At 36.5% G+C, this 25,244-nt stretch overlaps 1 protein-coding gene across 1 annotated transcript in view; it reads left to right on the top strand.

Moving 5' to 3' along the window:
• ATRNL1 (attractin like 1) overlaps window positions 1–25,244 on the top strand; it is an 807,510-nt gene that overhangs the window by 360,082 nt on the left and 422,184 nt on the right. Inside the window, exon 26 of the mRNA XM_070363366.1 lies at window positions 4,917–4,995. Coding sequence (XP_070219467.1) covers window positions 4,917–4,995 — 79 coding nt within the window. The remainder of the gene's footprint in view (window positions 1–4,916; window positions 4,996–25,244) is intronic.

The raw sequence follows: 25,244 nt of genomic DNA, 5'->3' as shown, positions 1-25,244 counted from the left end.
GTATAAGGGATGATAAAATTGAATGTGTTTTGACATTTTAGCTGGAAAAATAATAGACAAGGCAACATAAAGGGGAGGACTTGCAATTTAAGACTTTGATAACTTTGGCAATTTACATAAACACTTCATGCCCTCAACTTTCTCATCTTTAAAATGAATATAGATCATGTGTGATTGTGGTAATGAAAGAATTAATGCTTGTGAAACATGTCATGCAGTGCTTGGTACATATTACTCAGTAGATGTTAGTTCCTTTTATTATGAACGTTATTCTTGAGTTCAGTTTGTATATGGCAGATTTATCTCTTATGTTAAAATTCTTATAGGGTAGGACTTAAATTCAGATAACTAGATCCTTAGATTATATATAAATTATCAATTCTCAGTACTGTATTTCAACAGTTTCATGTTAACCTGGAAATACATGGGAAGTGTAACTGCTGTGCCAGCAATTCACACTAGAACAGGGTTTCAACAGTGTTGGAGGGTTGGGCTGGGGAAAGTCTTTTGATGGGGAGGTGGACTGGCCTGTCTATTGTAGCATATTTATCAGCATCCACTTGTGTCCACCAACTGTTGACAACCAAAAAGGTCTCCAGCCACTGTCAAATGTGCCCTGGAAGGCAAAACTCTGCTGATTGATGACCACTGGGCTAGAGGAATCATGTGAGTGTCTTCAACTATATAAAGAAGTATTAGCATATAGAAGAAAGAAATGACTGATTCAGTGTAACCCAGAGACAGAAGCAGCACTGATTAATTAAAGTTAGAAAGACAAGTTAATAGAAAATTTCATAGTTTGAGCTATTATCTTAAAAATAAAATGCACTAACAGAAGTCAGCATCTTCTTTGCTACCATGAATATTTATTTAGGCTCTGGGGTTCTGCTGGGAATTTCTTTCCTGGGAGGGAGTCTGAACTAAATAATCTCATGCAGTTCAGTTCAGTTCAGTCACTCAGTCGTGTCCGACTCTTTGCGACCCCATGAATCGCAGCACGCCAGGCCTCCCTGTCCATCACCAACTCCCGGAGTTCACTGAGACTCACGTCCATCGAGTCGGTGATGCCATCCAGCCATCTCATCCTCTGTCATCCCCTTCTCCTCCTGCCCCCAATCCCTCCCAGCATCACAGTCTTTTCCAATGAGTCAACTCTTCGCATGAGGTGGCCAGAGTACTGGAGTTTCAGCTTTAGCATCATTCCTTCCAAAGAAATCCCAGGGCTGATCTCCTTTAAAATGGACTGGTTGGATTTCCCTTGCAGTCCAGGGGACTTTCAAGAGTCTTCTCCAACACCACAGTTCAAAGTCATCAATTCTCCGGCACTCAGCTTTCTTCACAGTCCAACTCTCACATCCATACATGACCACTGGAAAAACCACAGCCTTGACTAGACGGACCTTTGTTGGCAAAGTAATGTCTCTGCTTTTGAATATGCTATCTAGGTTGGTCATAACTTTCCTTCCAAGGAGTAAGCGTCTTTTAATTTCATGGCTGCAATTACCATCTGTAGTGATTTTGGAGCCCCAAAAAATAAAGTCTGTTTTATTTAAAATAAAGACACTGTTTCCACTGTTTACCCATCTATTTCCCATGAAGTGATGGGACCAGATGCCATGATCTTTGTTTTCTGAATGTTGAGCTTTAAGCCAACTTTTTCACTCTCCTCTTTCACTTTCATCAAGAGGCTTTTTAGTTCCTCTTCACTTTCTGCCATAAGGGTGGTGTCATCTGCATATCTGAGGTGATTGATGTTTCTCCCGGCAATCTTGATTCCAGCTTGTGCTTCTTCCAGTCCAGCGTTTCTCATGATGTACTCTGCATATAAGTTAAATAAGCAGGGTGACAATATACAGCCTTGACATACTCCTTTTCCTATTTGGAACCAGTCTGTTGTTCCATGTCCAATTCTAACTGTTGCTTCCTGACCCGCATATAGGTTTCTCAAGAGGCAGGTCAGGTGGTCTGGTATTCCCATCTTTTTCAGAATTTTCCATAGTTTATTGTGATCCACACAGTCAAAGGCTTTGGCATAGTCAATAAAGCAAAAATAGATATTTTTTGGAACTCTCTTGCTTTTTCAATGATCCAGCGGATGTTGGCAATTTGATCTCGGGTCCTCTGCCTTTTCTAAAACCATAGGTCTCTTCTAATGATAAGATGCTCTCACTTTGGCATGTTTAATGACTTTTATTTGGAAATGATTCCAATTGAGGTCTCTGTTGAAGCCATGAGAGTGACTGACCTCTTCATCTGAGAACAAGAGTAGATAGCAACATGGTTTTGTGAACAAAATTTCAGGGATGTCCATAGTTTAAATCAAGGAATTTGGAACACAGTCTACCTTCGTTGACCCCATAGTGTGTCAAGAAGGATGAAAGGAAGCCAAGAAAATAAAGTGTTCAGAAGGAAAAGAATGGTTGGCTGGTATTCTCAATTGAGAAGTAAAAGTTAGTTGATAGAGAAAAGACTAGTTTATTTAATTTTTAAAAAGTGAGGAAAGTAGTCACTAAAATGTTGCATACTTTGTAAACGTTAATTATCAATACTAACAGTTTAATTAGTATAAAAATTAGATACCAACTTATTAAGATACTAAATAAGGTTGTGAGAAGATTGACATGGCAGTGGCTATGTGGACCACTTGCTCAGTCACCTAGAGAAAGCTTCAGGATTAAGAAAATAAGGTTATTGCTTCTTATTTTTTAGGAGATGTGGGACTTAAGCACTTCTGAAAAATTGAATTTAGACAAAGCAAATGATTTATAAATATTTGGGAGAAAGACAATTATGTAAAAACCAGAAAGGCACCTCAGTGGTTGATCCTGGGGAATATGTAGAACAACTGGTTGTGAGATGGTGTGCAAGCTCAGAGTTCCTAACAGGTGGGGAGGAAAGAGTTTGAGGCTTACCTGGCTCATTTTGAATTTTTGCTCTATCACTTAAACTCACTGTATGACTGTCAGCAAGTTACTTTGAACTTCTCTGAGCACTGGATTGTTCTTTTCTAAAATGAGAATAGTATATCCTGTCTGGAAATGTTCTTAGAACAGTGTGACATACCTAGCACTTATCTGGAATGTGTTCCTACTCAGTGTATCGGTGTTAGAGTTGTCTTTGTCGTCATCATTGAAAGATATTCTAAGATCTCTAAGTGAGGCAAGGAGAAAAAATATATTTAAGCAGAAAAAATATATTTAAGGATTTGACAAGAGAAGAAAGTGTCAACATTTACACTGCTTATGAGTGAATCAATTGATGAATACAACAATTATCATTAACAGTGAAGACAGGGTTTTTTTGTAATGACCAATGGCCAGTGAATTTGTAGTGGCCCTATTCCACTCCCTTCTGGGTCACTGGAAAAGACTGCGATGCTGGGAGGGATTAGGGGCAGGAGGAGAAGGGGATGACAGAGGATGAGATGGCTGGATGGCATCACCGACTCGATGGACGTGAGTCTGAGTGAACTCTGGGAGTTAGTGATGGACAGGGAGGCCTGGCGTGCTGCGATTCATGGGATCGCAAAGAGTTGGACACAACTGAGAGATTGAACTGAACTAAACTGGATCTTTTGATAGCGTAATCTTTGACCACAGAGCAAAGGAAGAGAAAAGAAGCAGTAATGTATGGCTGGGGTTGATTAATCATATTCACATAAATCTGTTATTTTGAGATTTATCAGTCTCAAATTACTGCTAAAAATGTATATTCTCCATTATCATTGTCTATGGCATATTGTACTTCATATATATTGACCACATGTATATACATTGTAACTGAATTATTTTTTTTTAATTTTATTTAATTTTTAAACTTTACATAATTGTATTAGTTTTGCCAAATGTCAAAATGAATCCACCACAGGTATACATGTATACCTGAATTATTTCTTAATTTACACATTGGCATATACAAGGATTCTCAACTTCAGTATAACTGATGTTTTGGGTTGAATAATTCTTTGTCACTGGGGGCAGTCCTGTGCATTTCAGGATACTTAGTAGCATGCCTGGCTGTACTCACTAGAGTATAGTTGTACTTCTCTCCCATTGTGATAATCAGACATGTATTTTGTTGTTCAGTTGGTAAGTCATGTCCAACTCTTTGTGATCCCGTGGACTATAGCACGCAAGGCTTCCTTGTCCTTCACCATCTCCTGGAGTTTGCTCAAACTCATGTCCATTGAGTCCGTGATGCCGTCCTACCATCTCATCCTCTGCCGTCCCCTTATCATCCTGCCCTCAATCTTTTCCAGTAGCAGGGTCTTTTCCAGTGAGTCAGTTCTTCACATCAGGTGGCCAAAAAATTGGAGCTTCAGCTTCAGCATCAGTCCTTTCAATGAATATTCGGGACTGATTTCCTTTAGGATTGACTGGTTTGATCTTGCTGTCAGAGTCTTCTCCAAAATTGCAGTTCAAAAGCAATATGTATCTAGATGTTTTTAAATGTCCCCGGTCCGGGTCAGTGGCAGACGGGAAAGGGCTAGATCATCTTCAGTTCAGAACTATAGGAATATTCTCAGATATAAGTTGGTTGCTGATAATTTAAAATGAATAAATGTGTGATCTTTAAATTTATAAAATTGCCAGAATTTATGACTCGTACCAATTCTAGATAGATTTATTGCTATGTAAAACCAGCAGAATTATAAAGTTACATTCCTTCTGACAGAGAAAATCTGAGAGATAGACTCTACTGTATCTTAAGGAGTATAAATAATTTTTTCTACATGTATACCTTGATTTTACTTGAGAATGTTTTAAAAATTTCTAATTTACTCTTCTTTCTCTTGAATATTTACCAAGGCAAAGTGGTTAGTTAAATATATTTAAAAATATTCTACATATTCTTTTATTATTTCATGATATATTACAAGTGTTTAAAGCAAAATTTATTTGTGTTTTATTTTCTAGTTGTTTTTTATCTTTATTATTGGTGGCTGCTGTGGTATGGAAGATCAAGCAAACATGTTGGGCTTCTCGGCGGAGAGAGGTAATAGTAATATTTACTTAATGTTTTGTTTAAAGATTCGGACAAACATATGGATCTCTAGTGCTTAATTGACATGCTCCTTTCAAATAGAGTTTTTCAAATGAATTTCATTTATTAAGATTGAACGAGTCAATCTAGCATTGTTTAAGCTTTAGAGCAAAATTTGCCACCGTCATCTTAAGTCCATATGTGTAGAAGCATTGTTTAGTTGAAAGCAGTTTTTTAAAAAATACTGTTAGAATTTATAGTGAATACAAATATTAGTTTTATTGATTAAATAACCTTCAATCACTTTAATTTAGGTAATTATATTATAAAAACATAATTTATTTTTATAACTCTTAAAATTTAAAGGAATGTTCTGGGCAATAAATATTAATTTTTTGGTTTGTATCTCATAGAATTTTTTAATTTTCAAATTTTTTCCATTTCATGGGTATCTGATAATCCAAGTATGTCTGTATTGCCCCTCAATATGATACATTACTATAGCAGAATTAATCATGTGTATCTGTTATAATCTTAAAATTGATAAAAAATGTAATAGTCTTACAGAACAACAGCTTATGATATAAATATACAAATATAGTTTCTTAACTTTGTATGTAATAGTTAATTGAAAAGAGCAAAGAAATATTATAATATGAGGACCCCATGTGTACAGTAGATTTATTGTTCTATGCTTTATATAATGGAAAAGCAAGTTTCTGTTTTTATTAATATTATTTCTGTCTATTACTATTAATATTAGTAGTATTAGCATTCTATTTGCTGTTGCATTGCCCAGTATATTTTTATATGTTTAATTTTGTGCAGTGATGTATAGCAAAGATATAATTGCTTACCTACTTATTTTCATATAATAAAAGATTATGTTTAAAAACAATCCAGAATATTCCAAACTATAGAATTAGTAAATAATATGAGTTCTTCTTAATTATTCTGTTTTCAAATATCCAGTGCCTACCTATGTTTGCAAACTTGAAACCACTTCCCTGCATATAAATTACTGATCCTAATTACCTCCACTTTTCTGATTTTCTGCATATGGTCAGTGCAGTGTCAGTGAGAATTTACTTGGTATGATGCTATGATAAAAAGTAATCCAATTTAAAAGGAGTTTTTAAAGTGTAAATATATAAATATTTTGCAAAAAGAGTTCTGTGTAGAAATCAAAAATCTTCTACATATGCTAGGCAATTTGTTAAGGTAAAAGTATAGATTCAGTAAGGCTAAAACAAATGAAAAATAAGTGAAGCAGTTTGAAGACCTTCCATAATGGAAGAGAACAAGTGACATTTTATGCCTCTAATTCATTAAAAAAGAGGTCAGGAGCAATCAGGGAGATTGGGTTCATACTTCATTATGATTAGCAATGTTTAAGTATCTGATTTCTACAGTTTATAAAGTATAACTATATAAATATAGCATTGTGGAAAGATCAGTGTACAACTCTGCCGTTAACTAGCTGGATGAGTGCTCTAATTGAATTTGCTTTCCTCTTGTATTGCACTATATAGCTTAATCTCAGTTAGAGGTTCCTAGAACTGTAGGAATGTTTATATTTAATGACTAAAGTTTATAAGCTATTAAATATTTGAGAAAAATGTTGAGAATTGTTCATTTAATTATGAAACTTTGACACTTTTCAAAATGACAAATTATTCATTAAGCTATGACCTCAGTATAGTAATGTTTACTGCATATTATTGGATGCTCTGGTAAAATGAAACTACTTAAATTTTTAAAATATAAATATATAAAGATTTTTAAACTTTTAAATAAAAAATACATAAATATATTTAATTTTTGACTGGCAGTCAAAATCTTTCAAAGTATGTGTTGCACATTTGAGAATGAAGGAAAACTAGGAAGGATGAACTTGGTTAAGGACCTCCGGACCTGTTCTGATCTGTGGTTCTAAATGTTATTGTGTCCTCTTGATAATCCGCAATTTAATGTCCTTCTTTCCAAATCTTTTAGGTAATGAGTCTTTTTAGAGTATAATAATATTTGCATTTAATTTGCTACCTCTACGAAAATTTAAAAATCTGTCCTGTTGAAGGGTCATGTCATGTTACAATATCATATGTTAAGAAATATTATGAGGAATTTTATCATTTATAATTTTATTAAGTCTTTTAAGTGTAAAATTACAAATGTCTTAGAAACCACTCATATGCTGATGTCCAAAGTAAAGATGACATTATTTTGATGACTACCGGACATCTACTTAATTAGTAATTTTTGAATTATTAAAAGATTGTCATTTTGGTTTTAGAGACCCAAAGACTTTTAACTACCCAGTGGTAACAAATGTGGTAATCCCATTTATAGACTTTCTGTAAATGGAGGTTAAAATGTATTTTTATCTGTCTTTATTCAGTCATACCTAATAGATTAACACTAACATTCCCCAAAGGAAAAGACCTCAGTATTTTTTCTTTATATGGAGATGTTGCTTTCTCTAAAGCGTTAAGACTTCAGTTATTATAAACCACAAAGGATCCCTGTGAACAGTAGAATGACAATTTATCTGTAACAGTAAATGAAGGTCATTTAAAAGATTCTTCCTTTTTAGTATTTCTATAATTTTGTTACAGAAATTGTGTTATTTGATTGTCTAAATATAAGGACTGTTTTAAAATAAGTAGTATCTTTGAATGTTTTAAAAATATATTGTGTTAATTAAACCAGACATACTCCTGTTTTTTTTTTTAGCTATTTGAAACTTTGGGTCTCATAAACACACACATAGAATTTTGTGTTATAATTTTAATATCAGAAGCCAGTTAGTAATTTTCTGCCTTCAAATAATACCTCTTGAAATTCAGGGGCTCTTAAAAACACAAAAATGAAACTATAAAGGAGTTTAATTTTAATGTTACCTCTTCATATAAGAGCTCAAAACTCATTTCTGTGACAACTCTATTAAAAACATGAACCTTTTGTGTGTATGTGAGGGTGCTATGCTAATGAATGGATACAGTAAGTGAATATTGATCAGTGGAAATACTATTATGTATGAGAAGAATTAGTTCATTTTTATAGCTTATGCTTGTTACATAGGTCTTGAAAACCTTCATTTTCAGTGGCATATTTAATTTTAGATAGTCATTACATTACAAAAACATTTGTTAGGACCAAGTATATGTTAAAAGGAGACTTTTAAAATAGAATTGTTGTGCTTAGTAATTTTCATGCTTAAACTGAAATTTGAGATTTTCAGTTCAGTTCAGTTCAGTCACTCAGTCGTGTCCGACTCTTTGTGACCCCATGAATCGCAGCGCACCAGGCCTCCCTGTCCATCACCAACTCCCGGAGTTCACTGAGACTCACGTCCATCGAGTCAGTGATGCCATCCAGCCATCTCATCCTCTGTCATCCCCTTCTCCTCCTGCCCTCAATCCCTCCCAGCATCAGAGTCTTTTCCAATGAGTCAACTCTTCGCTTGAGGTGGCCAAAGTCCTGGAGTTTCAGCTTTAGCATCATTCCTTCCAAAGGAATCCCAGGGCTGATCTCCTTCAGAATGGACTGGTTGGATCTCCTGGCAGTCCAGGGTATCAAAAGGCATACACTCATTAAAATGTTATGATTACTCCTTGTAATAAAGAAATCTACTTTTATATTTGACTAACATAAGTGAAACTATTGTGCATATCTTAATAGTTAGAAGAAGTTAATTTTTTCAGTTGACACATTTATTCCCATTTATTTTGGGTGGTTTAACTGTATTATGCCTCCATTAAAATCTAACTGAAATGTCTATGGAATAATAGATCCCATAAACAAAGGTAAGGTTATGTGTAATCAACTTCATAATTCTGTTGGGTTTGTGTGTTTGAATGATTGCGATTCTTATACCAGGAGCTTTTATTTCTTTAATTCTCTTTACTCTTCTTTAAAGGATAAAAATATATTATTATAGATCATTATCACATTATTTGCTTGTCTTTCATAGGATGATAATGCATCTCTAATGCTTGAAAATGAATAAGAACAATATTGGGGATAAGACAGTGTCCACTGAGTAGTTGATCTTGTGTTCATGTTGCTCTATTTTCCTACACATTTCACAATCACACAGCATAGACCCTAAATTAGAATTTAACACAATCTACCTGAAATTTGAGTTAGAAATAATAAACTGAAACTCATAAATAGAATCTAGTAGCTCTGAGTAACAAACTAATTATTTTCTCTGTATCTGTTCTAGGTCACAAAAAAATACCCAGAGAAAAATTAATATCATTGTTAAACTTTACTAAAGACATGTCATGAATAAATAATTTATGATAAAATCATCTCTGAGAGGGTAAATTTGCAGTAAATGTGTTCTCATCTAAATATTATTAATGCAATGAATCAATGTTTACAAAGTAAGTTGCTCTACCTCTTTGGAAATACATCCAATTTATTTAGAGAGAGGAGAGTGGACATAGAGTGAAGAAAGTAATGAGAACATATTATTTGGGGGTGGAAAAGTTAAAATTAATTAGTTAGGTACTCTACAAAACTTCTTATAGAATTTCTTGGTACTTTAAGAATTTGCATTTTACTTTTAATAGTCAAAGATTCCAATATCTAGATAAAACTTTCCAGGAAACATGTTCCTTTGTCAAAAAAGCAACAAGTTTTAAAATCGTTATTAAATAATGAGCTCATGTAATGTCCATCTGTACAGTTAATGGCCTTAGTATTACTTTATATTTACTTAACATTTACTCTAACACTGTGATACAAATAAATCCTTATTTGAGGTAACATAAAGAAAGACCATTGCCTATTAATTATGGTTCTCTTGCCACTAAGAGTATTTGTTTTATACTTATTCAAAGGACTCTTAAATAATTACTTAGATATAGATTTTATTATATATCATCACATGTATTTATTGAACAGAAAGTAGAAGCAAAATAAATTGGTCAAGCTATTACCAAAACTTGTTCACATTCATAGTTCAGTTTTTCATAAATCACTTTTTGACTTAAAAAATGTTTTGTGTATTTCACATAATATTATTGACTAGAATAATCAAGTTTGTGTCTGTACAAGCAATGACAACTATATCATAACTGCCATCTGGCCAGTATTGGTTGTACAGTTTCATTGATTGTAAGACACATCAGACTTGAGAGATATTAAAATGTGAAAACAATGTCTTAGAGTCAATAGAATATGGTAGGGCCTACTTTATAAGGTTTATGGTACTAAACAAGTTAATATGGGCTGAATACCTCACTGCCTATTACTTACCAGACTGCAACAAAAGTTAGCTATGGTTGTTGAGATGTAAAATAAATAATGACTAGTGTTATATTATGCATTCATATTAATAACAGCAGCTCCTGTATATCTAGGATTATTTTCCTCTTCCATATCCACTTTGACACAGGGGTTATCAATCTAGCAGGTACTTTGGAATCACCTGTAGATCTTAAAAAATATATTTATGTATCCCTGAGTGTCACTCCAGTACTCTACCGCCACCTGATTCATAAATCAAAATTTCTTTGAGTCTCAGCTTGATGTATCTATTTTATGCCCATAATTGATTATAATATGCACCATTAGCACTGAACTTCTCCTCTTAGAGAGATAGAAAAACATTGAAGGGTTTTCTACAGAAGAGGTATGTGATTTGAGTTAAAAGGCTGTGCTTTTAAACTGATAATTCCACTGTTGTGTTGAGACTAAATTATAGACAGACCCTTTAGACACAGGGAGACTAGTAAGTAGGTTATTACCATACCTTGTGAGAGATGATGATAGCTCAGATCAAGAGGTGGCAGTATATATGGCAAGAAGTGATTGGATTATGAGTACTTCTTGAACATAATAACTGGATTAGATGAATGGGGTGGTGTGAGAAAGAAATAAACCAAGCATGACTTCAAAGGATTATAAAAACAAGTGTGACTTCAAGGTTTTTGTCTGAGCAACTGTAAAGATAAAGTTGCCATCAACTGAGATGGAGTTGATTGCAAGTAAAATTGGTTTGATGATATGAGTTCATTTTTTCATGTTAAGTTTGACAGTTCAATTTTACATGTTACATTGGATATATAATTAGACAAGTCAAGGAAGCAGAAGTTGATTCTGGATGAGGAAATAGATGTGGACAGGAGAGACAAATTTGGGAATCTCAGAATATAGATATAGAGAGCAAATAAAATCATGAGACTGGATGATATCACCAAGAGAGGAGAGTTAAGCCCTGAGGCATACAAATATATTGTTATAAACTGACTGTGTTCATTCACAGATTAATATTTGGGGCTCTGAACCCCAACGTGATGGTATTTGGAGGGTAGGTCTTCGGAAGGTATTTAAATTTACATGAGGTTGGTACAGTTGTGATGGGAATAGTGCCCTTATGAAAAAGAAAGAGACACAAGAGCACTGTCTTTCTGCTAGTACACAGAGGTCTGTTACACCTTTCTAGCACCCTCTTTACAAAATAGGTGAGTTAATCAAGAGAGGTATGAACCATTCTTCCTACTAGCAGCTCTGGAGCAGTAGCATAGAAATTTTGCCTAGGATGACAGGTGGTTGTAAGAAGGGAGAGCTTAAAAGTGTCTCTTTAAGTGAAGTGACTTTATTTGGAACAAATTATAGGTAAATTTAACCCTAAAGCTTCTCTTGAAAACAATGGGGATTGTGGTGGTAATCAATAGAGGAGACTAATTTCTCCATGAGACCAAAAAGCTAAGTCATAAATCATCTAGAAATTTACTAGAAAGATCCAGGGCTATATAACATGACAAAGATCCCTCCTAGGGCTGTAAAAAACATCAAAGCACTGGTCTCAAATATTATCCCTACGTGCACGCTCAGTCACTTCAGTCGTGTACGACTCTTTTCAACCATATGAACTGTAGCCCACTAGGCTCCTCTGTCCATGGGCTTCTCCAGGCAAGAATACTAGAGTGGGTTTCCATGCCCTCCTCCAGGGGATCTTCCCAACCCATGGTTAGAACCCATGGCTTCTGCACTGCAGGCTGATTCTTTACCCACTGAGCCACATGGGAAGCCATTTTCCCTACAGTGGGCCCCAAATTAAGTGGATCAGATTACAAAGCAATTTAAGCCCTAGAGCATTATCAGAAGCAATAATCAGGCATTAATTCATGAGGCTCACGGATCAGATGAGATCAGATCAGTCGCTCAGTCGTGTCCGACTCTTTGTGACCCCATGAATCACAGCACGCCAGGCATCCCTGTCCATCACGAACTCCCGGAGTTCACTCAGACTCACATCCATCAAGTCAGTGATGCCATCCAGCCATCTCATCCTCTGTCGTCCCCTTCTCCTCTTGCCCCCAATCCCTCCCAGCATCAGAGTCTTTTCCAATGAGTCAACTCTTCGCATGAGGTGGCCAAAGTCCTGGAGTTTCAGCTTTAGCATCATTCCTTCCAAAGAAATCCCAGGGCTGATCTCCTTTAAAATGGACTGGTTGGATCTCCTTGCAGTCCAAGGGACTCTCAAGAGTTTTCTCCAACACCACAGTTCAAAAGCACCAATTCTTCGGCGCTCAGCTTTCTTCACAGTCCAACTCTCACATCCATACATGACCACAGGAAAAACCATAGCCTTGACTAGACAAACCTTTGTTGGCAAAGTAATATCTCTGCTTTTGAATATGCTGTCTAGGTTGGTCATAACTTTCCTTCCAAGGAGTAAGCGTCTTTTAATTTCATAGCTGCAGTCACCATCTGCAGTGGTTTTGGAGCCCAGAAAAATAAAGTCTGAAACTATTTCCACTGTTTTCCCATCTATTTCCCATGAAGTGATGGGACCAGATGCCATGATCTTCGTTTTCTGAATGTTGAGCTTTAAGCCAACTTTTTCACTCTCTCCACTTTCACTTTCATCAAGAGGCTTTTTAGTTCCTCTTCACTTTCTGCCATAAGGGTGGTGTCATCTGCATATCTGAGGTTATTGATATTTCTCCCAGCAATCTTGATTCCAGCTTGTGCTTCTTCCAGACCAGCGTTTCTCATGATGTACTCTGCATAGAAGTTAAATAAACAGGGTGACAATATACAGCCTTGACGAACTCCTTTTCCTATTTGGAACCAGTCTGTTGTTCCATGTCCAGTTCTAACTGTTGCTTTCTGACCTGCATACAAATTTCTCAAGAGGCAGATCGGGTGGTCTGGTATTCCCATCTCTCAGAATTTTCCACAGTTTCTTGTGATCCACACAGTCAAAGGCTTTGGCATAGTCAATAAAGCAGAAATAGATGTTTTTCTGGAACTCTCTTGCTTTTTCCATGATCCAGCGAATGTTGGCAATTTGATCTCTGGTTCCTCTGCCTTTTCTAAAACCAGCTTGAACATCAGGAAGTTCATGGTTCACATATTGCTGAAGCCTGGCTTGGAGAATTTTGAGCATTACTTTACTAGCATGTGAGATGAGTGCAATTGTGCGGTAGTTTGAGCATTCTTTGGCATTGCCTTTCGTTGGGATTGGAATGAAAACTGACCTTTTCCAGTCCTGTGGCCACTGCTAGTTTTCCAAATTTGCTGGCATATTGAGTGCAGCACTTTCACAGCATCATCTTTCAGGATTTGGAATAGCTCAACTGGAATTCTGTCACCTCCACTAGCTTTGTTTGTAGTGATGCTTTCTAAGGCCCACTTGACTTCACATTCCAGGATGTCTGGCTCTAGGTCAGTGATCACACCATCGTGATTATCTTGGTCATGAAGATCTTTTTTGTACAGTTCTTCTGTGTATTCTTGCCATCTCTTCTTAATATCTTCTGCTTCTGTTAGGTCCATACCATTTCAGTCCTTTATCAAGCCCATCTTTGCATGAAATGTTCCTTTGGTATCTCTGATTTTCTTGAAGAGATCTCTAGTCTTTCCCATTCTGCTGTTCTCCTCTATTTCTTTGCATTGATCGCTGAAGAAGGCTTTCTTATCTCTTCTTGCTATTCTTTGGAATTCTGCATTCAGATGTTTATGTCTTTCCATTTCTCCTTTGCTTTTCACTTCTCTCCTTTTCACAGCTATTTGTAAGGCCTCCCCAGACAGCCATTTTGCTTTTTTGCATTTCTTTTCCATGGGGATGGTCTTGATCCCTGTCTCCAGTACAGTGTCACAAACCTCATTCCATAGCTCATCAGGCACTCTATCTATCAGATCTAGGCCCTTAAATCTATTTCTCACTTCCACTGTATAACCATAAGGGGTTTGATTTAGGTCATACCTGAATGGTCTAGTGGTTTTCCCTACTTTCTTCAATTTAAGTCTGAATTTGGCAATAAGGAGTTCATGGTCTGAGCCACAGTCAGCTCCTGGTCTTGTTTTTGCTGACTGTATAGAGCTTCTCCATCTTTGGCTGCTAAGAATATAATCAATCTGATTTAGGTGTTGACCATCTGGTGATGTCCATGTATACAGTCTTCTCTTGTGTTGTTGGAAGATGATGAAAATGACCAGTGCATTTTCTTGGCAAAACTCTATTAGTCTTTGCCCTGCTTCATTCCATATTCCAAGGCTAAATTTGCCTGTTACTTCAGATGTTTCTTGACTTCCTACTTTTGCATTCCAGTCCCCTGTAATGAAAAGGACATCTTTTTTGGGTGTTAGTTCTAAAAGGTCTTGTAGGTCTTCATAGAACCATTCAACTTCAGCTTCTTCAGCATTACTGGTTGGGGCATAGACTTGGATTACTGTGATATTGAATGGTTTCCTTCGAAACGAACAGAGATCATTCTGTAATACCAAAGACAGCAGGTAGCTAAAAAGAAAGATCTAGAAAGAAGCAGTCAAAGAGAGCCGTGATCAAACCACTGTAATCTCAGGTGACTGCACAGGCCCAAAGCTCCAATCTCTGGAACAAGGTCACAGGCTGCACTGCAGAGAAAATAGGCTTCATTCAAATAGCCCAACATTGTTACTGCACAAACAAGCTTGTAAAAACATCAAGTGTTGGGTATGTTGGGTAGGGGGCGGGAAAAGAATCACTATCCAGAGTTGCTGCAGTCTATTACCTAAAATGTCAGTGTTTTTCAACAAAAAATTATCAGCTGTTCAAAGAAAGATGGCTTTGCAGTGCATACACAGGACAAATAGCAGGCAACAGAACCTGCTGAGAGAACTCTGCAGTTAAATTTCACTGACAAAGACTTCAGAGCAGCCAATGTAAATATGTCCACAGAACTAAGGAAACAGAGATTAAAGAAGGACAGGAAAGGAGGATGGAAATACCTCATTGCATAGAGAATACCAATAACAAGACAAAATTATAAGAAAAAAAAGAGAACCTAATGGAAAATCAGAATTGAAAAATACAGATTGGACGTAAGGAAAATTATAAGCTTTTTATCTGAAAAGGAAACCATAAACAAAACAAATAAAAAAATATTCTACAGATGAGGGGGAAATATATGTAAATAATACGAACCACAAAGGCTTAATTTCCAAAATATATAAGTAGTCCATGAATCTCAATAACAATAACAAATAAAACAACCCAATCAAAAAATGAGCAGAAGACCTAAACAGACATTTCTCCAAAGACATGTAGATGACCAAAGACACATGAAAACATGTTCAACATCATTAATTATAAGGAAATGAAAATCAGAACTACAATGAGGTACTACCTCACACCAATCAGAGTGGCCATTATTTAAAAAATATATAAATAGCAAATGCTGGAGAGGGTGTAGATAAAAGGGAACCCTCCTACACTGTGGACTGGAATGTAAATTGGTACAGCCACTATGGAGAACAGCATGGAGGTTCCTTAAAAATCTAAAAATAGAGCTACCATATGATCCAGCAGTTCCACTCCTATGCCTGTATCTAAAGAAAACTATAATTCAAAAATATACACACGTCCCTGTGTTCATAGCAGCAATTTTTACAATAGTCAGATAACCTTAATGTTCATTGACAGATGGATGGTTATAGACAATATGGTATACATAGGCAATGTAAAATTACTCAGCATGAAAAAGAATGAAGTAATGCCCTTTGCTTCCGTGGTGGCTCAGAGGATAAAGCATCTCCCTGCAATGCAGGAGACCCGGGTTCGATTCCTGGGTTGGGAAGATCCCCTGGAGAAGGAAATGGCAACCCACTCCAGTATCCTTGCCTGGAGAATCCCATGGACAGAGGAGCCTGGCGGGCTGCAGTCCACAGGGTCGCAAAGAGTCGGACACGACTGAGCGACTTCACTCACTCAAATCCCATGGACAGAGGAGCCTGGCGGGCTGCAGTCCACAGGGTCACAAAGAGTCGATGAGCGACTTCACGCACACAGTGCCCTTTGCAGCAGCATAAATGGACCTAGAGATGTTCCTACTCGGTGAAGTAAGTCAGAGAAGGCAAATAACACATGGTATCACTTATATGTGGAATCCAAAATAGGGCACTAGTGACCTTTATGAAGCAGAAACAGACTCACAGACGTAGAAAACAAACTTATAGTTACCGGAGTGTTTGGGGGAGGGATAAATTAGGAATTTGAGATTCACAAATACAAACTGCTACATATTAATATAGAATAGATAAACTACAAGATCTTACTGTATAACACAGGGAAGTACATTTAGTGTCCTACAATAAGCCATAATAGAAAAGAATATGAAGCAAAACAAGCAAAAAATCTTGAGAGGAATGAAAACGAAAACATGATATTCTGAAACTTACGGGACAAAGCGGAAGCAGTGCTCAGGGGGAAATATATAGCTGCATGTGCAAATATTAAAAAGAAAAAAGAAATTCAATCCGTAGCTTAACCTTCCATGTTAAGGTACTTAGAAGAACAAACTAAATATAGAGGTAGCAGAAAATGAAGGAAATAATAAAGACTAGAGGAAAAATTAATGCAATCGAGAACAGAAAATGAAATACAAAATCAGTGAAGACAAAATTGGTTCTTTGGAAGATCAATAAAATTGACAAAAAAGCTCACTAGGCAAGAATAAAAGAAGATTCAATTCACTAAAACTGGACGTGAATGAGGCAATATTATTACTGACCTGGAAATACAAGGCATCCAAAGGTATGTTCTGAACGTCTGTATGCCAACAAACTGGATAATTTAGCTGAAATGGAAAACTCCTAGAAATGCATAAACTGTCAAAACAAATTCAGTGAAGACATATAAAATCTGAATCATGTAGCAAACAGAAGGATTGCATTAGTAAGTTCAAAATTTCCCACTAGATAGATCAATGTCGTGTCTGTAACCAGCACATATAGTGCCCAGACCTTTCTTTCTAATACAGTTCTTAGATGAAAGGAACTAGGGTGTTTTCAAGAATTGGTCAATTCTAAGACTGGGACAGGGAATATAAAAATTGAGTTTGGAGGTTTTTGTAGTGCCAAAATGTTAGGAATTGTTCAAACACACACCCACATAAACACTACAATGATGCGAGTACGTCAAAGGAACAGTAGAGCCACCAGCAACAATTCCCATGATCATACAGGAACAATTTGAACAGTAATGTTTCATTATAATCAGGTATATAAAATAAATATCAATGAGCCCATACTGATAAAAAGTTATTAAATAAATTAATAAATGGGGCAGAACTGATGTTGGCCCATGAAGAAGAATGCAAAATAATTTTATGTAGGTACTTTGCCCCTAACTGGATACTCTTTAAGTGTGAGATAAACATAGTGAGTCCTTGCAAAGAACACAGTAAGGAATAGGGTAAAAAAAGTAGAACTGAGTCACATTGCAGCAGAGAATACTGGCAAACACTCCCTTAACCAGGTGGTCAAGGTCAACATCAACAAAGATTTGTCATGGTGAGGTGTGCTATGTGCTAAGTCGCTTCAGTCGTGTCCAACCCTTTGCGACCCTGTGGACTGTAGCCCTCCAGTCAGGGTGACAGTATGTAGTAGCTCTGATATGATATAATAAGAAAGGTTTTTTATCTTTGTCGTCTTCCTCCCCAAAACCTATGCCTCTAATCGGATCATGAGTGCAACATTAGGTCAGTCCTAGCTGAGGAACAATACTTGATTCTAAAAAAATACTTGATTAGTACTTATCAAACCCTTAGGAGATACAACTATTAAACGTAATGTGATGTCCTAAAAAGGGTCTTGAAACATCAAGAAAGATACTAGTTTAGAAAGGAAGAGACCTGAATAAAATAATGGACTTTAGCTAATAATTATTAACCAAATAAATATTGGTTCATTAATTGCACAAATATACCATATGAATGCAAACTGATGCTAATAAGAGCAACTGGGTATGGGACATACTGAAACTCTCTGGAAAAAAAGAAATCTTTGTAATTTTTCTACAAATCTAAAACTATTACAAAATGAAGTTTTTTTTTTTTTTAATTTCACAAATTTCACAAAAATCTATGTTCAGATTGCTTAGCTGGTGAATCCTATAAAACATTTAAAGAATTAGTACCAATCCTTTGCAAACACTTCCAAAAACCAGAATGGAAGGAACACTTCCTAAGTCAGTTTGTGAGACCAATATTATCCTAATACCAAATGCAGACTACAGCATCACAGGACAAGCACAGACTGATATCCATTGTGATCCTCAAGATCATGCTAACAAACTGATACCAACAACCCAAAGAATTATATTCTATGGCTAGGAGACTGGTTTGGCATCTGAGAATCAGTCAATACAATACACCAAATAAAGAAAATTAAGGACATTGATCACATGAGAATTTCAATAGAGGGTCGAAAAAGCCAAACCCTGTATTAGAAAAAAATGAAGTACTGATAGATGCTACAATAATAGATGAACCTTGACAGCATTAGGCAAATCTGTAGAGACAGAAAGTAATTTCATGGTTGCCTTGGGCTGGGAGGTCACTGGTTTTTGAGGAGTAGGAGTGGCGGCTGGATAGCAGGTGGTTACTAATAGGTATAGAGTTTCTTTTTGTGTCATTGGGAATATTTAAATTAGATTGGTGTTGATTGTTGCACAGCTCTGTGACTGTACTAAGTACCATTTAATTTATACTTCAAAAGGGTTAATTGTCTTGTGTATGAATATCTCAAAATAGCTGTTAGAAAAAGAAGAGGTGTGACAGGAGAAGGAAGAGAGAACTTAAAACACAAAGTGTAGCTAATTGTTTTGTGAAAAACTGTTTATTTTGTATTGGGGTATAGCCAATTTACAATGTTGTGATAGTTTCAGGTTAATAGACTCAGCCACACATGTACATGTATCCACTCTCCCCCAACCCCGCTCCCATCCAGGGTGCCATATCACACCAAGCAGAGTTCATGGTGCTGCACAGTAGGTCTTTGTTGGTTCTCCATTTTGAGTATAGCAATGTGTACATGAAGAGGGTTTTGGCTTCCATGGGACCCTTGTACCTGTAGAGTGTGTATATTTTACACTGCTGAGTTTTGTTCTGGGGAAATTTATGTTCAGTGAGTGCTTCAGGCTAAAGCTAATCCTCCTACTTCTACACTGTATGCTCATTAAATCACAGATAAGGTAACCATATAGTTGACTGAACTTAATTGAACTTAAAAAAAAGCCACACATGTACACTGGTTATTTAATTTTGGTGTTGTATAACGTAAATGATTTGCTGCCTGCTGCATAGCATGGGGTCACAAACAGTCTGACAGGACTTAACAGTGAACACAACAACAACGCAAATGGAGTCTTCATTAATATAATAAGTAGAGCAAAGCAAGGAAATTACATTTTATATTTGAAAGCCAAGATCGATGCTTCTTATTGACTATCATTTACATGGGTCAGTATTAGAGGAAACAAACTAAAGTAGAAATCCATTTTTCTTTTGTATTAACACCTACTAGGTGACTAGGATTCCCTAATAGCTCAGTTGGTAAAGAATCCATCTGCAATGCAGGAGACCCCAGTTTGATTCCTAGGTTGGGAAGATTCCCTGGAGAAGGGATAGGCTACCCACTCCAGTATTCTTGGGCTTCCCTTGTGGCTCAGCTGGTAAAGAATCTGCCTGCAATGCTGGAGACCTGGGTTTGATCCCTGGGTTGGGAGTATCCCCTGAAGAAGGGAAAGGCTACCCACTCCAGTATTTTGGCCTGGAGAATTCCATGGACCGTATTCCATGACTGAATTCCACGGACTGTAAAGTCCACAGGGTCGCAAAGAGTCAGACATGACTGAGTGACTTGCACTTTCACTTTCAGATGACTAGCTTGGGCTCCCCGATATCTCAGTTGGCAAAGAATCTGCCTGCAATGCAGGAGACCCCAGTTCGATTCCTGGGTTGGGAAGATCCCCTGGAGAAGGGATAGGCTACCCACTCCAGTATACTTGGGGTTCCCTTGTGGCTCAGCTGGTGAAGAATCTGCCTGCAATGCAGGTGACCCCAGTTCGATCCCCTGGAGAAGGGAAAGGCGACTAAGCACTAGTATGTTCCCTCTTAACATAAAAATACCTGGTTACTAAAAGAATTTTTCTTTTATTAGAATTTGCATTGCCCTTGCTAAAATAATATCTTTTGCAAAGTAGCAGTTTATGATCTTTTGTTTTCCATAAATTATTGTGGAATGATGGACATAGCCTTTTTCTGAATTGTATTAAAAGTTGAGTGTGTAGGAGATAATGTTGCCATCATTCTATATTATCATCATTCATATTTTAAAAATTCTTTAAAATAAGGAATTGTTCATATAAGAATATTCCATAATTTTCACATCTGTGTTTGAAAATCCCTCCACCTGGCTCCTGGGGCTTCCCAGGTGGCACTAGTGGTAAAGAACCCTCCTGCCAATGCAGGAGGCGGGTTGATCCCTGGGTCAGGAAGATCCTCTGGAGGAGGGCACAGCAGCCCACTCCAGTATTCTTGTGTGGAGGACAGAGGAGCCTGGTGGGCTGCAGTCTTTAGGGTCACCAAGAGTCCAGATGTGACTGAAGTGACTTACCCTGCATGCATGCCCACCTCCTACCTCCTTCCTACACCCTCCCCCTTGCCACTGCACACTATTTTGATAGCTGTATATTATTAGTACTTGGGCATTTATATATACATTTAAGCCTAATTCATAATTAAGCAGTTTGTATAATTTTATGAGCTAAAATTTCTTCTCTTTGTGAACTTTAAAAATACATTTTACTGATTCTAATTAGAAAGAATTGGCTTCCAGCAAAACATTTATGTTCTGACTGAATATAGTTACTGTAATGCATTACGTATTGCTTGTCCAAAAGTAGTTTAGTTACCTAACAGCATATAGTTATCTCTGTCATGTGCTTAGTATTTTTATTTCAAAATAAAAGTGCTTTTATTAATAATATCAGCACCCTGAAAAATTGTGGGGTTTTTTCCTATTAATTCAACCATATTAAAAGGAACATGAAAACAGTAATAAATTGAAACAATTGATACTGGGCACCTCCATCACGGGTAATGGTTTATGGTAAATTGTTGTTGCTGTTCAGTCACTAAGTTGTATTTGACTCTTTGCACCTCCGTATATTGTAGCATGCCAGGCTTCCTGTCCTTCACCATCTCCCAGAGTTTGCTCAAACTCATGTCTTGAGTTACTAATGCTATCTAACTATCTCATTTTCTGCCGTCCACTTCCCCTTTTGCCTTCAGTCTTTCCCATCATTAGGATCTTTTCCAATGAGTTGGCTCTCCACATCAGGTGGCCAAAATATTGGAGTTTCAGCTTCAGCATCAGCCCTTCCAGTGAATATTCAGGGTTGATTTCCTTTGGGGTTGACCCATTTGGTCTTGCTGTCTACAGGACTCTTAAGAGTCTTCTTCAGCACCACAATTCAAAAGCATCGATTCTTCGACACTCAGCCTTCCTTTTGGACCAACTCTTATATCCGTACTTGGCTGCTGGAAAAACCAAAGCTTTGACTATATGGATCTGTATTGGCAACGTGATGTCTTTGCTTTTGAATACACTAAGTTTGTCATAACTTTCCTTCCAAGCATTAAGCTGTAAGGAAGTTTAATTGCTGTCATCACCATCGGCAGTGATTTCAGAGCTCACGAAAATAAGATCTATCACTACTTCCACCTTTTCTCCATCTTTTTGCCCTGAAGTGATGGGACCAGATAACATGATCTTAGTTTTTTGGAATGGTTAAGTTTCAAGCCCGCTTTTTCACTCTGTTCTTTCACCCTCATCAAGAGGCTCTTTGGTTCCTCTTCACTTTGTGCCATTAGGGTAGTATCATGTGTGTATATAAAGTTTACTGTATTAGGGATTCTCAGTCAAAGAGAACATTTCAAAATAGTGTAATTTGAAAATGTCTACTCTGGATGATTTTGATGTCCCCTTTAGAGAGGCAATTCTCCTTTCTCATCCCCTAGAGTCATAGTTGTACTGGAAATAATGCTAAATTGGCATTTAATGACATATACTGTCTTTATCAAGAAATTACCTGGTATTCTTGCTATGTAGTATGTTACATTTATTTATTTTAAAATTATTTTAATATCTGTATAATTATGGTCTAATTTGGCTTGCCATTCACTGAAATATTCATATACTTTAATTGTGATATTTAGGTAAAACACTATTAGAATAGTATATTTAATGAACATGGTATTTGTAGAACTTGAATGAATCTAATATTGAAGGAGTTAGCTATTTTAGTATATTAATTAATTTGAGTCCGAAAACACTGTTACAATATAACCAGTACCTTGATCAAGGGCAGACAATGACAGCTTGATTCTTTATTCCCTAGCACATACAAACTCAAACTCATTTGATTAGCTAAGGACAAGCATGAATTTTTCCCCCTCCCTTTTTTTTTTTCTAGACACAGCGTTTTTCATTTCTTTGGTAATTTATATTACAAAATTATATTCTAATAGTGGAAGAGAATATTAACAGTCACTCTCCTCTCTGTTGCAAGTAAACATGGGCACATTGTTACCAAATCAAACATTGTTTTTATTAACTTTACTTGTTTCATTTTTAATATCTATTTTTAATAAGTGATGTATCTGTTTCAAATTCAGCATTTGCACCCTTATTTCCTTATCACTCAATTCTCTCCTTCCCAGAGCCAATCCATGTTACCAGGGCATTTTTGTTTTTGTACTCTTTTGAAGTTATTCAATGCATATACAAGTGACTGTGCACATCCATTGCCCCCTTATTATTTACAGTGATGACATATAATACATACACCCTGTTTGGAAGATTTTAACATTTAACTTTAAAATTCTGATAAATTCTTATAATTCTTAGTTATTATTTAAAATAATATCTCATATCTAATAGTGAGGAGTCAAAAGTATGTACATTGATATTTTCATGCTATATCACATTTTGAGTATTTAAATTTTTTTTTCCTCTTTACCATTTATTTCTGCAGTGAAGTCATGAACTTAGACTATTCTTTCAAAGAGATTTTTGTAAGAATTCCAGTATACCAGTTTATTAATTCTGAAAAATAATTATTTTCTAAAACTTTTTATTAAGGTATTACAGTATTGTGTTAATTTCTGCTATATAGCAGAGTAACGCAGTTATACACATATATATTTGATATTCTTTTCCATTATTTTTTATCACAAATATCAAATACAGTTCCCTTTGCTATACAGTAGGGCCTTGTTTATGCATCTTGTATGTACTGGTTCACATGTGCTGTTGCCAAACTCCCATTACTTCCCTTACCTGCCCTCACTCCACCTTGGCAGCCACAAGACTGTTCTGTACGTCTGAGTCTGTTTCTGTTCCATAGACATGGTCATCTGTGTCATATTTTAGATCGCACATACAGGCGATATCATATGATATTTGTCTTTCTCCTGACTTCGCTTAGTATGATAATCTCATGTTGCTGCAAATGGTATAATTTCATTCTTTTGAATGGTTGAGTAATACTCCACTGTGTGTACTTTTCATCTGTCACTAGACGTTTAGGTTGTTTTTATTTTTTGGCTATTGTGAATGGTGCTGCTATGACCATAACTACGCATCTGTCTTTTTGAATTTATGGTTTTGTCTGGATATATGCCCAGGAGTGAGATTGCTGGATCATATGTGTGTGTTAATTGCTCAGTCATGTCCAACTCTTTGCAACCCCATGGACTGTAGCCCACCAGGCTCCTCTGTCTGTGGAATTATCTAGGCAAAAGTACTGGAGTGGGTTGCCATTTCCTTCTCCAGGGGATCTTCCCGACCCAGGGATCGAACCCAGGTCTCCTACATTGCAGGAAGACTCTTTACCATCTGAGCCACCCCGGAAGCAGGATCATATAGCAACTCTATTTTAGTATTTTGAGAACCTCCACATGTTTTCCATAGTGGCTGCACCAGTTTAATTTCCTCTAAGTGAGGAAAGTGAGAGCGTGGTCGCTTACTAGTGTCCAACTCTTGTACCCTGTGGACTGTAGCCCGTGTGTAGGAGGATGCCCTTTTCTGCATGCCTTCTCCAGCACTTATCATTTGTAGTTTTTAATGATGGTTATTCTGACTGGTATGAGAAGGTACCTCGTGGTAGTTTTGATTCGCATTTATCTAATAATTAGCAATGATGAGCATCTTTTCAGGTGGTTATTGGCCATCTCGATGTCTTCTTTGGAGAAATATCGTTTTCAGTTTTCTCCTCCCTTTTAAATTGGGGTTTTTTTTTGTTATTGGATTGTGTGAGCTGTTTGTATATTTTTCAAATTAAGCCCTCATTGGTTGCCTCCTTTGCAAATATTTTCTCCCAGTTTGTGAGGTTATCTTTTCATTTTGTTTATGGTTCCCTTTGCTTTGTGGAAACATAAACTTGATTAGATCCCATTTGTTTATTTTTGCTTTTGTTTCTATCGTCTTGGGAGACTGACCTAAGAAAATGTTGGTACCATTTGTGTCAGAGAATGTTTTGTTTAGGTTCTCTTCTAGGAGTTTTATAGTGTCTTGTCTGATATTTAAATCTTTAAGCCATTTTTAAATTTATTTTTGTGCATGATGTGAGAGTGTGTTCTAACTTCATTGATTTACATGTGGTTTCCAATTTCCCATTACCATTTGCTGAAGATACATCTTTTCTCCATTGTATATTCTTTCCTTTGTCCATAAGTGTGTGGATTTATTCCTGGTCTCTGTGTTCTGTTCCATTGATCCATATTTTTGATTTTGTGCAAACACTATACTATTTTGATTACTCTTGCTTCGTAATATCATTTAATGGATGGGGGGATTATGCTTTCTGCTTTGTTCTTTTTGCTGAGGATTGCTGTCACAATTACGTGTCTTTTATGGTTCCATATAAATTTTAGGATTATTTGTTCTAGTTCTCTGGAAAATGTCATTGGTAC

This window comes from Bos mutus, chromosome 26 (assembly GCF_027580195.1).
Source record: "Bos mutus isolate GX-2022 chromosome 26, NWIPB_WYAK_1.1, whole genome shotgun sequence".
NCBI lineage: Eukaryota > Metazoa > Chordata > Mammalia > Artiodactyla > Bovidae > Bos > Bos mutus.
Note: the sequence above shows the minus strand (reverse complement) of the source record. Positions and strands in the feature narration are given on the sequence as shown.